This window comes from Dermochelys coriacea, chromosome 9, assembly GCF_009764565.3.
Source record: "Dermochelys coriacea isolate rDerCor1 chromosome 9, rDerCor1.pri.v4, whole genome shotgun sequence".
NCBI classification, from domain to species: domain Eukaryota; kingdom Metazoa; phylum Chordata; order Testudines; family Dermochelyidae; genus Dermochelys; species Dermochelys coriacea.
In genome coordinates this window covers 33,347,187-33,361,006 of record NC_050076.1, presented here as the reverse complement: position 1 = coordinate 33,361,006, position 13,820 = coordinate 33,347,187, and the positions used below count along the sequence as shown (strand labels likewise).

The window sequence follows — 13,820 nt, the reverse complement described above, 5'->3', positions numbered from 1 at the left end:
CCAAAGCAGAAAAATCCTTCCCATAATTAGAGAGCATATTAAAGTTTCATTCTTAATGAATCATGGAATATTTGGAAAACATGTGGGGCAGAGATGGCTAATGGTAAAGTAAAAATAAGTTTCATTTGCCCATAAACTCCCTTGAGTTAATCTATTTACAAGCTATTCCTGAGTGTGGTTTTTTTTTTAATTCAGTTTATATCTGGGAATCAGATTTTTAGCAACAGAATTGTCCTCTACAGAACAACTTCTGGCGCATGAGAGTTAAATTGCCAAACTTATTTAATGTGGCAAATTTGTGTACCTTTTACCCTGCCAAAACATGGGGGAGAACAGTGCTTGTTCCCAAAACATATTGAATAGAAATGAGGAAGAGGACAGCTACAACAGACAAGTCACTAAACATCCTGATTCACAAGCGTTACCGATGCTAGGGCATTTACCCATTCCTGAAAATAGGTGTCAGCAAAGGGTGCAGTTAAAGCAGTGTTGAATGTAATTTGTTCTGGTCTGCATTTGCTGTTGAACTGTGTTGAACATCAGTTCAGCTGCACCTGTTTCCTAAGCTAGACAAAGCTATATACACTGAGGAGGATGGAGAGGAGAGAGAATCTCATAATTGGATGCACATCACCATTTTGGTAAAATGCAGGTCTCCAGAGATATGCAAGAGGCCCCTGTCCTGGGTTGGTGCTTCAAACAAGTGATGGGATTTCGATTGTCTAGCGCTCAAAGTTCTTACCTGCTAAAGAACCTCTTGACTGAGTCTCTATAAGAGAGGGAATCTTAAGATCTATTTTGTGAACCAAAGTAATCTTTAAACCTAGATTTTTTTCGTGTTTTCATTGCATGACAAATAGCTCATTCTCTCCAGTTAGTTTTTAAACTAAGTTTTTAAAGCAAAGCTCTTTAGTAGGTGAGGTTTGTGCATTAATATTGTGGTTTCTCTGTACAGTGAAATGTATAAAAGAGCTCAGGGAAGAACTCGGATTGGCAAAAAGAATTTCAAGAAACGATGGTTCTGCCTAACAAGCAGAGAGCTCACTTATCACAAACAACGAGGTAAATCTTAATCTGTTTTTTGGCAATTTGGTTTTTATTGAACGCTGCTTATGCAATTGTGCTAAGAAATGGTAAATGTGTGTCACAGCCATTAAGTGACTTTAAATATCATGATCATGTTCTTATGTTCTTATTTACTGTAATAACAACACTAATAACTTTCAATCTTTGGCTATTTCCTTTTCTGAAGTGATTCTCAGAAATGTGTCTCGGTTGCATCCAATTTTGAATCCTGTTTGTTGTTCCCAAATCAGTTTGCTTTTTCCCCCCAGAGGTGCATGTTGCATATAGGATTGTTCTACCCTGCATTCCAAATACTTCCCATATGAGCTGTAGAGATCTAGTTCCTAGCCATCCTGCAGAAGGACTTCTACAGATCCTACTAGAATTCCACACTCTTGGGTTCCCCATATCAGGGGAACATTGGGGTGCTTTTACAATTTTTTTAAAAGCATTTCTAGCTAGAGTAAAATGTGTGCTTGTGACTAAAAGTTTCCTGGAAATGTACTGTGTTAATCACAAATTAGTTTGACTACTTCATGGACTATTACTTCTTTATAGAATCACAAGTGGAAAAAGGTCTACAGATCAATCAATTTCTTCATCTCACAGAACTGACCTTAAGGGTTTTCACCATTTAATCAAGAGTCTTTACAATTTAATCAATCAGCAGAAATCCAGAATTCAGGAATCTTCAGTTCATGAGCTGCAGAGCCTAGTTTTGATTCAGGAATCAAAACTGCCTGTTTTTGTTTTCAACCATGAAACCTTGATTTCTGCTTTTACGCTATGTGCAGACCTATCAGAGGATATGGTTACCTGTGTGATACTGTGAAGGAAGTGGTCTACTGGTGACAGAACTGTGATATATATACATTTTGAGGAGCACTTAGAAACGCACTGTCAGCATGACTCTAATTGTCAGTTATGAGTAACAAACAAATTGATGCTAGCCAGTGGCCCATGAATAGGCATTTATATGTTCTGAATAGTTGACTGTATCCATTACATCCTTCGTGTTGCCTGACTAAAGCTATATACGCAACATGAATTAGGAGTTCATACATGGTACCACAGCTAAGAACTAGTTTTCATGTTTTTGTCTCTTCCTATGTTCTATGCTACTCATTCACAATTCGCAAGGGTAAGGATCTCCTCAGTATTTTCCTGATTGACACTTTGCCTATCAAGTGGAGGAACTGCTTTCCTGTCTTAGTGTTTCTAGCTTGCTCATCCTGAATCTGCCTTCACTCAATCTTCACACAGTATGTGTAGGCATGCTAATTTAACACATTTTTGACCATTAGAAGTGTTGGATTTCAAAAGGACATGATACAGTAAAGTCTTGATTTCCTACACATGAAGGCTTTTTCTCTCCCATTGGTCTGTTGCAGAATGGCATCTGATGAGATTTGGTCTATGTTGATCACAATTAAATTTCACACTTCAATAAAAGAACCGTGAACATACTTGTTCAACCTGCTTCCTATGTATTGTTTGTTAATTTATGCAACACTACAAAAAATGAGTGAGAAACAAATTTGTTTCGCCTATCCATAATGTCTATTTTTGTGCCTCATTTCTGAGCCCTTTATTCTCATCATTTGTGTTGAACCTTTTGATTAGTTTGTCCTTTGTCAACAATGTGGATGCATATCTGTGAAATCTCAACTTCTAGTATCCATGCTCTGATCCCAGGAAATGATTTGTAGTCTGATACATTCTTGTTATCCATTCACAAATTTATGCAGACAAAGAACCAATTTACATCATTCCAATCAAAAACATCCTCACTGTGGAGAAGCTTGAGGAGAGCGCCTTCAATAGGAAAAATGTGAGTCAGATGTAGCTTTTGAAATAATAGATTCATAATTCCTGACGAGTTCTTGAAGAAATGACTAGTGGTGGTAACTTCATAAAATAATCCCTCATCACTTTAGAATTAAAGTCTCAATTTTTTTCTGCCCTGGGCTCCCAAACATTTTTTTGTCATTACTTCAATCTCACAATCCTCTGGGGTCATGAAACCATAGCTGTTCTTTTGAGCAGGGGTGATGGAGGAGGCGGCTCTGGAGGATTCTGATGCCTTTTAATTTGTGGAGAAATTATGTTGCTGCTGTCTGTGAGGTGATGCTGAAGGAAATAGGGGAATTTACATCTTCCCTTCTTTTCCCTCCTCATCCACATGTTGCTTTGCTCCAAAGGATTGCTGCTCAAAGATGGGGAGCAGCTGTCTGAGCACCAAGGGCCACGGGGTCAAGGCAGCTGATTCTTCACCTTCTTGAGCATTGGTTCCTGGTATCGGGAAGTGGTGTAGTCAGGAAGCAGAGATGAGTGAGAAGTAGTATCAATGTCCCAGGGTGCTTGGTCAGATTAGAAATGGGGCAGCAGCAGCAGCAATAGAGAGAGGAGGAAGAAAGACCTCTCCTTCCCTCCACTTAATTGACTTCCTGTGGTTCCTTGTGGCGGCTGGATTTTTTTTTTTGTGACCTCTATTCAGTTGATTTGAATATCTTCAAAGTTACTCAGTACGTCAACTCTGTCACTGAAGAGAATTTTTGCAGAATAAAACTTTCATCCACAGATGTTTCAAGTGATTTATGGAGAGAAGCCACTCTATATCCAGGCAAATAACTGTGTGGAAGCTAGTGAGTGGATAGAAGCTCTCTGCAGGGTAAGCAGATGTAACCAGAGGAGATTGAGTGTTTATCATCCCTCCGCTTTTCTGAATGGGAACTGGCTTTGCTGCAAGGCCACTACTGAGAACACAAAGGGCTGCACTCCATGCACTGCGTAAGTTGCTTCTGAAGTAAAAAGCATTCTACAATAAAATGAGTCATTTCCTTTTGCAACATGCAGATGGTTTAAGCATTAGTTTTGTGTTTTCTTTCACAAGTTAGCTGGATGTTTCTCTTCTTGTTTAAAAAATAAAAATAAAAATAAAATAGTAACCATGCTTTATCAGTATAAAATATTTTATTTTGATAGGCATGTTATTTCATCTAATACCATTTCAAAATACAAGAAAAAGGGCAGTGTAGCATGTAAATTAGAAATGTTGTAAGTTATTGATATCACTCTACAGACTATATATTGTAGCTCAAGATTCCTCTAGTCTGGGCATTGATTATTGGATTACCTCGCCCACCAGTATTACAGAAGCAGTAGTTTTTAGAACCAAGTGGGTTCTTCACATATACTGTAAATATGGGAGTGCATCACAGTCCCTCTCCTGCTGCTGCTACAGAAATAGCTTCTCTCAGCAGCTGTGCCACAGACCCTTTGGATTTTCCATGGCTGCTGTCTCTTCCCTCCTAACCCTACAGTAATTGACAACCATCAGCCAGATCCTGTCATCTGATGAATCTGCTTTGCACATCTCCAGCAGGATGAAGCCTTGAAGCTGGCTTAACCAGCTATACAGAGATATCCCTGTTCATCCTCTGGGCTCTGGTGCATGGAATGAATGGAAGGCATGTTGAGGAAGGGGTGTAACCAGTGTTGCTTATCTCTGGCTACCTCTGGATGGTGCAACTTCTCCTTTTGGATTGTTAGCAGCTGTTCAAAATTAGAGCAAATTTGAGGTTTCTCTAGTTTGATCAGATTCAGGATCCAAGTTTAGGATCCACAGGTGGCAGAGAGCCACTATATCACACCCTGCTAGCTAAGTTGAGCACAGTTCGCTGACTTGCAACTGATGATTCAGCCCCCCAAGTCTGTCACTGTGCTGTTCAAGTAGTCCACTTTACCTTTTTACCTAGTATTCTACCAATCGTTACTACAATAATTTTCTTTAAAACATACTGTACTTAAAGAAGAAAACAAGCCATGTAATCTTACAATTTGTTCTTGTCGGACATTGATAGAAGTATTAGTTTACTACTTAATTTTGTTAGGCTGCTGCTTAAAAAAAAGCATAATTTTGCATTTCTAATTTATCTTTAACTTGATGGATTGTATGCTACCCTCAATGTTTAATTCAATCAACACTATTAAATCTAGTCCAGTCCCCAGACTCATGGAAGATAATACTGTATAGTATTAACTGAAAAAGTATTATTATTTAAAATATCTCGATTAACACAGTAGGACTTCCACCAATTCACATGAACATCACTTTTTAAACACGTTTTCATCTCTTTATTCCTAAAAATATTCCATTATACTACTTTAAATAATGCGTCTCCCTCAGAGTGTCTTCACTATCAAATATAGTAGGGACTATTAAACCTGGGCATTTATTCCCCATGGTAACTAACCTTATTGTGGCATTGGAATTATTTTCAAATATATGGCAAATTCTGCTGTAAAAGTCAATTTTTAGTAACACTATACTGTTTTCTACTTTAATTTGTGTAAACTCATGTTTTTGCATCCATATAAGATTTATTAACTTGTTAAATCTTGAACACTAGTTTGAACATGTGAAGTTCTATGTGAGTGACGGGCATTATAATTATAAATGGATAAATATATTGAAATTCATTCAGCTCTTATTTGCATTCAAGCTCTCTAGGAGAATGGCTTGCAATATTTACTATCTGTATCTTCACCTAACTTTATTTTGTAGAGGTGTTCCTGCTGATATTCAAATTGAGATTGATGGGGATAGAGAAACCGAAAGAATTTACTCACTTTTTGCTAGCAACATGCCTAAACTACAAAAGATGGAAGGTATCTGAATACTGATTCAATGGAGTTACAGTAGCATAAAATAATTGTAATGGCATGGAGAATAAGACTGATAATGTCAGGTTAATGTTTTGTACTTACAATTTTATATAAAATTAAAATGAATGTACTTTTCTGATTTTGCTGTATGATCAAATCAGTCTCATTCAGCAGTTTGAGGTTGTCTCCTCTGAATGTGCACATGTAACTCCCATTAATGTGCTAATTGGATTTGTTTGCAAATTAACAAGAATATATACAATTTCCATGCAGTGAGCAAAGGGAATATCACTTATGCTCCTTACACCTAGAGCCACTTGGTCTTGTACTACGGCTTTTTATTAGTGCTAAAAAGAATCCTTGGTGCCATGACTAAGTCAAGAAAATCAGTTTTATGGCAGCATTACTGGTAGTCCTCCTATTGTAGGGACCCAATATGTAGAATAAATGTTAGACCCATTGAGGATGAACTTACAAAGCTAAACCAAGTTGCTCACCATATCTCATTAATACCATTTTTCCTCCCTTGCTTAGTCCATTTTATGTTTGTTAAAAGTAACTCCATATTTGAAAACTTTGAAATCCTTATCTGATCAATGAGATGAGTTAGCTCTGTTCACTGAAAGTAGAAAACTCTAACCTTTTATTTGTGGTGGTCTTTGTAGAGGCTTGTGGAAGTATTGCAGTCTATCAAGGTCCACAGAAAGAACTAGACGACTATTCTAATTTCACAATTGAGGACTCTGTAGCAACTTTCCAAACTCTTCAACAAATAATAGCCATAGTAGAAAAGCTGAATGAGCCTCATGAAAAATATCGGAAGAAAAGATCATCAAGTGCTAAATACGGCAGTGAGTAAGTATCCTCTGTAATTCCGGCCACCTTGTATGTACATATGGGGGGAAAAAAGATGGGTAGTGGGGGCTTTCAAGGGGTATGAGTGTCTTAACAGCTATCATCAGAAGGTGTTGAGTTTAAACCTGTCAGGGCAGCGATTCTTTTCTTCAATGTTTATTCAGTGTGCAACACAAATGGGGGGCCCCAAACCCAACTGGACATTTGGGGACTATCTCAATGTAAAAGTGTATTAATACATAAATCAGGTATTTAAAGAAGCTGATTCACCACCAAATTACCATGATACTTCATGGGGCATAATACTATTCTCCAGAAGTACTGCTTCTGAAACAGGATTCCCAGGGAACCAGTCAGCAAACACGAACGCTACTAAAAGTACTGCAACAATGACTGGTGTGAGCATCTGTCAGTTTAACATACCATTGGCCATGGTAAAAGGTGGGTTACATCAACAGTCGGGCTAGTCTAGAACTTCAGACTTAACTGTCTCTATAGTGAATATTCATACTTTGTTTGTCATGGGTTTTTTTTTTCCTTTGTGTTAGGAAGACCCAAATTCTAAGTGGAGACCTCTTAACATTGATTTCCTGTTTGCTCAGTGATTTGAACAGGTCTGTTTCGGGGCTAATGTTGCTTTCATGTGATAGCACATCAGGATTTGAGCAAATGAGACTACCCAACATGCACTAAAAATTATGCAGAAAGTATAGCTTGACATATTTTAAAACAAACTAAGTTAAACTACATGATTATTAGAAAACTATTTTTCCAGCAAAAATACTTATATGCGGTTTTATTTTCCAGAGAAAACCCAATTGTTGGAAAAGTTTCCTAACAAAAATAAACTGTGGCTTATGTGGATTCAGAAGAAACTGGAAGTGTGTGTTTTTGGTGGGTTTTTTATTCATGGTGTACACTTGTCCAAAGTATTTAAGAATGAACAGAAATGCTACCTGTGTTCACAATCTATTTAATATTTAATAGAGAAGTATCTGTTTGGGAATCTGATCACGAAGGTTATTCCTATTTTGATGAACTTGAAGCTCTTGAAGTATCAGATGCGAGTAAATCTAAATATTTCTGCAATTGCTTTTTTTTTTTCCTTGGAACTTCCTAAAGGAATTAGCTTTTTAAAGGAGGAAAATCAACACCAATTGTTGGTTGATTGGATTACATCTCTCAATATACTGGACTCGCATTTAATCCACCATCAGTGCCTGCTGTGCCGAAAGTCTTGCAGTGGAAATCCCAACATATGGTGACTCAAAAGGATCTGAACCTTCACATTCAGTGCATTACTTTTTTCTCTTCCTTTATCAAACTATTAATTTTGTCAGGACTCCAAGGTAACTGCAACTGAAGTTTTTATAAAATCATGCAATGTGTTCTGTGTACTGCAGACACCAGTGTTAATTTTTTTATTTTACAAAAAAAATTACTGAAGGAGAAATCAGGGAATCTGTTAGATTGTACCTCTTGTTTACATTTGGGGTGAGCAGTGGAGGGAGTGACATAAGACCACAGTCTGTTTTTCTTTAGTAAAAATTCAGGTACTAATTTTGCTTTTTTTAAATTGTTGTTGTTGTTGTTGTTGTTTTTGTTTTTAAAAGGCAGATTAGCAACGCTTTTTGGAAGCTAGCTTTCCTGCAAATGAGAAGAATGCAAATGTGACAATGCTATGGTTGGATACTGTTCACTTTACATCTTCCCATCTAGGATTTTGAAAATAAAAAATTGGCACATTTTGGTCCAGCTCACCTCTCATTACAGCTATATTAAATAATCTCTCCAGAATAATCACTCCAAGCACTTTAGATATCTGGACTGCCCCAGATTATATTTTTAGATACTTTGTAGTATCTAATCTTTATGATCAGTTGAATGATCAGTGCTGTTGTGTTAAAATAATGCTTTATGACTGTTTTTTAATTTCTAGTTATGTGGGGGGGTTTATTTGTCAGATCAAACAAATTTGAACTGGCATTCTTGAGTTTAGAAAGTTTTTTTTGATTCTTGCTCTCTTCCTCTGAGAATTAAAGTTTATGCTGAAAACCCTATCTGTACATAATCAGTAGAAGCAAGGTAACACTTTGGAGAAGAGAAGGCTAAACTTTCCTTCACCAGTATTAAATATTATGGTATACATGGTAAGGTAAAATAAAATAAAACACAGTGTACAGATAGTACTTTTTGGAGCATTTGCTGTTTTTTATAATCGTGATTTGCCCCAGTCAGAGTACAAATGTAGATCCACAATGTTTACAAAACGATAAGCTGTTTAAAATACTATTGTATGGTGCCTTCTCCTAAAATCCAGTCAATTGGTATCGCAGGATTGAAATCACTGTTGAAATTAAGGCAACTTTTCTATTAGAACAATCACTTTTTAATACTAAAGCAACTGATTGAAATCACTTGGGATTTGATACCAATATCTTCATCAAATCATTTATTACTACTTGCCATTTTACCAACAAGTATAGTCCTGTTTTTGCATTATTTTACTATTGGATGTATTCTTAAAAGAAAGTTACTTGCCCTCAGTTTCAGTTAGAAAAACTAAATTTGTTGTTGACACCCAGTATTCTGTCAAGGTCAATTTGACCTAGCTATTTGCCAAAGAAACAAGGTTTGCCAGATTTGAACAGCACTAATAAGTGTTAGAATTAAAAGGAGTATTTGTGGCACCTTGGAGACTAACATTTATTTGAGCATAAGCTTTCGTGAGCTACAGCTCACTTCATCGGATGCATTCCGATGAAGTAAGCTGTAGCTCACAAAAGCTTACGCTCTAATAAAATTTAGTCTCTAAGGTGCCACAAGTACTCCTTTGCTTTCTGCGAATACAGACTAACACGGCTGCTACTCTGAAACCTATTAGAATTAAGTTTTGCTATTTATTGTGACGAGCCTTATTACAAAATGTGCTTGTGTCTGTTTTCTTGAAGCCTGTTTCTGTCACTTAACAGCAAAGTTAAATGTATAAAAGTTTAAATCTTATATTATTGTAAGGAAAAAAAAAACTTTTGAAATGCACTTTTCATATGCTTTGATGGTACTAGACTATATAGAAAAGGACAGCTAGGCCTTTAAGACCTTAGGCCTTTAAAATGTAATTTGTCATTTTATAGTATGTTTAAAAATGCAGTAGGTACTCTAGAATTAAATTAGGTACAAATAAGAGATTAATATTCAAGTTGCTTTCACTTTGATTAGCCTAGACATTAAAACATTGTTCAGTAATTTAGTTTTATTTGGACTGTACATTTTTTAATGTTTTTTAATTTGTGTAAGGATGTATTGTTGAAAATGTATTTTATTTAAATTTATTTTCTTATAAAATAAACTTTTGTAACATTGCTTGAGAAGAACTCACAAATGACATTCATTCGGGCTATGTAGTTTCTGTGAGGGTTGGTTCTCTTAAAAGTTGTTGGTAGTGAAGTAGAACTATTTTGCTACAATCTGTCTTCCATCTTACAGAAACAGCATGAAGTGAAATTCAGTAATCCTGCAATGGCTACCTCATAGATTCAATTACTTTCTGATTTAGGACTGTTAAGTGGAGAAAAAAGCACTATTAATAGAAAGTCCCTTAGCATAACAATTTGCACAGGAGGGTAGCAGTGTGGTCAATCTTGAAAGGCGTACCCTATTAAATTGGTGAGTGGTCTGATGCATTTAAGGATATTTGGGTGTTTTTGTCATTGTATGACATGCTCATTTTGATTGGCATTTTAACTTGTCTGTCACTTCCTGTCCTAAAGAGGAATGCTAAATAAGCACCAGTGTCTTCTCTGTTGTAACTCAAATAGATTTAATAAATTACTTATAAACAAGCCGCCTTTATCTGACACTTGTCTTTTACCTTACCTTGTTTTTATTCTGCTTCTCCTCTCCACCATGATTTAAGGATATGTAATTTTCTTTTATGTATCTCAGCAAAATCTTTAGTCTAAGCATGTGGTCAGTATACCATAGAATAGTTGTATAGGAATAGAACCTGCACCATTTGAGATGCTGCTTTTGGTTGTGCCAGTCACTGAAGTTGTTCCTTTGCTTCTGGTCTGAGAGCTCTTCAGTGGGAGCCATGTAGCAACCTTTCTGATCATTTTGGAATCTGTTGATTGGCTCAGGAGCAAATTGTGTTTAAAGACTTGGTTTGGAAAGTAAAGGAATTGAACAATTAAACTGGGGGGTCAAGAAGAAGGAAATAAAGGACTACCTCCTTTCCCAGGACTGGTGACAAATAGTGAAAAATATCAGCAATAAACCAGACTTAATACGAAACAAATTTTAAAGCTGGATATTGGTAGGAATTTGCCTACTTAATGTAAATGGGCTTGTAGATGCAGAACAACATTTTAGGATGTTCCAGCTGACTTTGGGATGGGGGGGCGAGAATAATTTACCAGAAAGAAAAATACAGTAGGCACAGACAGCTTTGGCCAATGAACCATTGCCATATTATAGAACATTTTCTGCAATTATGATTTTTGTATCTGGTAAGTACTGCACAGCAAAGCCCTAAAAATGACAGGTATTTAAAATCTTCAGTATATTTCATGTTTAACTGCTTTGGCTGTGCTGAGTTACAAATGCTCTAATTTGATTAAACCCAATTGGAATCACATTTCACAATCACCTGTGGGTTTTTGTTTAAAATGCTTCTCTTTGATGCCTTTATTTTCCCAGGCTTGGCAGATTGGCGGTTGAGTTTCATATAAAATTTGGCAGAGGGCCAGTTAAGCATGCAGTAAAGTATGTTAATGCACCTTAACAATGTCAATATGTCAATCCTCTTGATAAAAAGTTCAGTCTTCAAGATGTTAGCATGACTTCTCTCTAGCTAAGGCCTTCTCTGCATGGGGGAAATTGACCAACATAGCTATTCTGGAATAGCTAGGCCAATCAATTTCCCTAATAGACCAGGCCTATCGCCATTCTGTCAGAGTGCTTGCCCCTCTCACCGCCACCAAGATTGCTTCTTTCTGTGACGAGTGCATCGTTTTGAGTTTCTAAACCATGATTCAGATAGGGCCTTACCAATGATAGTGTGATTTCTAGGCCAATTATACTTCCAGTTTCGCTACAGAATTTACAAGCACATGGGCAATGTCTTTGTAGCTAAATGTCTTTAATCACTTAGTGCCTTAGATCCAAGTTCTCAAATGCAGGGGCTGTGTAAACACTGCATTTATGTAAACCCCTCCCCTTCTAGCCGTTTCTTGTCGTGATCCCACAGTTCCTCATTTGGTCATTACGTAATCATTACAGCCATTTATATAGCACCAATCACTGTAAAATAAGTGCCTTTTAAATGACTTGAACTGAAAGCACTTGTATATTAGGGGTACACAATCTAACTGCTGGGTCCCATTTGTGCTTCAAAGGTGCAGTGGAACATGAATTCTTATTTTTTACAGCCCCTAAAGTAAATCCAAAACCATTGGAGCCATGTGAAAGGATAGATCACTATTTGTTTGAATGAAAACTCAGTCCCCATTCAGCATAAAATGAGTATTTCACTAGAGGCAGTGTTGTGCCTGTCTTCTGTGTTCATGAAGTTAACACAAGAGGAAAAGCTTGTAGGAGCTATTGGTCACTGCTGAAGGCGGAGAGAGTCCTCTCTAGCCCCCCCCATCCAAGGCCTGGGGTAGCCTGCCTGCTGCACCCCAAACCCCTTACCAGAACCCACACCCACCACCACCCCAAGGCTGCTCCTACACACCCTCCTGCACCAACCCCTGTCCCAGCCCAGAGCCTGCACCCCTCCCACACCCAAACTTCTGCACCCCAAACCCCATCCTGCACCCAAACTCCCTCTCAGAGCCTTAGATAGGTTGGGGAATGGACTTGGACCCATTCTGGGCACCGCCAAAAATTATACAAACCTGCCACCCCTGTACCTGGGCTCTTTTGAGAACAAATTGTGCCCTGCCTGTTCTCAGCCAGCTGATCCTTGCACTGTTAGGACATGGGGCTGAGTCAGGCAGGCATATGTTGTTCCACCCTACTGCAAGAAGCCTTGACTCAAACATGGAAAAGGCCATGGAGATGCAGACCGTAATGGGAAGAGGAGAACTTTCAGCTAGCCAGCCTAGGGATAAGTCCTCAAAGCAGAACAGGATGAGAAAGGAAAAACCCTTTAGCGGCTCCAGGACCCTACCCCAAGTCCTAAAATGGGTCCTAAGTTCCCTAGGAAGAGAAGCAGGGCTTATACTCAGCTCTTCCTCTTCCTAGCTTGCATCAGGGAACTCCAGCAATGAAATCCCATTCCCCAGTCAGGCGGGAGTGTGACCCTCCCCCCCCCCCCAGGGGTAGGAGACATCCAGAGGGTTCAAGGCATTTTGCACAAGACCATGACCCAGCCACAGCTCAGCTGCAATGCCAAAAAAAATCCCAACAGAGCAAAAACGAAAGGAAAAACTATAAATCTGTGTTTTTTAACACTTTTGATACTAGACAGATTTTTGCAGTCTTCCTAAACTGCCAGGGAGATCTCAGACTGGTGCTGCTTGACAGACCAGTCAATGAGAAACTCTGCTATGAATAATCCAAAAGATGTTTGTCCTCCGACTCAGACACCACCCCTACTGAGGAAAGAGCTCTCAAATTCAGGCTCCGAGAAAATGCAAAAACAGTTTCTCCCCCCCCACCCCCCGAAATCTTTGAAATCATGTGCAAAAGGGTTGTCTACAATTCATATCCAGCCTGAGCAGCCACTAGAAGACAGCCTTAAGGTAAATTCCTGCTTTCTAAATCCTCACTGTTACCTGACTTCTAAGTTTGCTCCTGAGAGCAATCCTGTGAGAATGTGATCAGAGAGGAATGGGAAGCCCTTGAGCAGGCATGCACTTGGAAGTTGCAAGAGCCAAAAACATGCCATTACAGATACATTAGCCACAGCAGCATCTCTAGCACAAGATACAGTATTCCCACCTGAAGGGAATTTCCTTACTAAAGATCCAACTGGTAGAAAGCTGGAAACCACCCCTCAGAAGGGGCTTTGTTGGCCACCATTAGAGCATCGCTGGTGGCTACACACTTTGCAAGAACCATAGCATCCTGGCTGTATGACCTTATAGATTCATAGATACTAAGGTCAGAAGGGACCATTCTGATCATCTAGTCCGACCTCCTGCACAGTGCAGGCCCCAGAATCTCACCCACCCACTCCTATGAAAAACCCCACCCATGTCTGAGCCACTGAAGTCCCCAAATCATGG

General features: G+C 38.4%; 1 protein-coding gene and 1 long non-coding RNA gene across 13 annotated transcripts in view; one reads left to right on the top strand and one right to left on the bottom strand.

Annotated features, from left to right (window-relative positions):
• The window catches only part of RASA2 (RAS p21 protein activator 2), a 105,036-nt gene that overhangs the window by 80,488 nt on the left and 10,728 nt on the right, over positions 1 to 13,820 (top strand). For 7 of the 11 annotated variants that reach the window (XM_038415392.2, XM_043492909.1, XM_038415394.2 and 4 more), the window contains 6 exons: positions 956 to 1,062; positions 2,814 to 2,896; positions 3,647 to 3,855; positions 5,633 to 5,736; positions 6,399 to 6,588; positions 7,396 to 8,336. In XM_038415392.2, coding sequence (XP_038271320.1) covers positions 956 to 1,062; positions 2,814 to 2,896; positions 3,647 to 3,855; positions 5,633 to 5,736; positions 6,399 to 6,588; positions 7,396 to 7,426 — 724 coding nt within the window. In that variant the 3' untranslated portion in view covers positions 7,427 to 8,336. Of the gene's footprint in view, positions 1 to 955; positions 1,063 to 2,813; positions 2,897 to 3,646; positions 3,856 to 5,632; positions 5,737 to 6,398; positions 6,589 to 7,395; positions 8,337 to 13,820 lie in introns of those variants that run through there. The other 4 variants (XR_006274445.1, XR_006274448.1, XR_006274447.1 and 1 more) reach the window with 2 other exon arrangements.
• LOC119861031 overlaps positions 3,849 to 13,820 on the bottom strand; it is a 72,241-nt gene continuing 62,269 nt past the window's right edge. The window contains exons 5-6 of one of the 2 annotated variants that reach the window (XR_006274450.1): positions 10,465 to 10,747; positions 3,849 to 3,977 (exon numbers count right to left, since the gene is read on the bottom strand). This is a non-coding gene — a long non-coding RNA (uncharacterized LOC119861031). Of the gene's footprint in view, positions 3,978 to 9,429; positions 10,748 to 13,820 lie in introns of those variants that run through there. The other variant, XR_006274449.1, reaches the window with a different exon arrangement.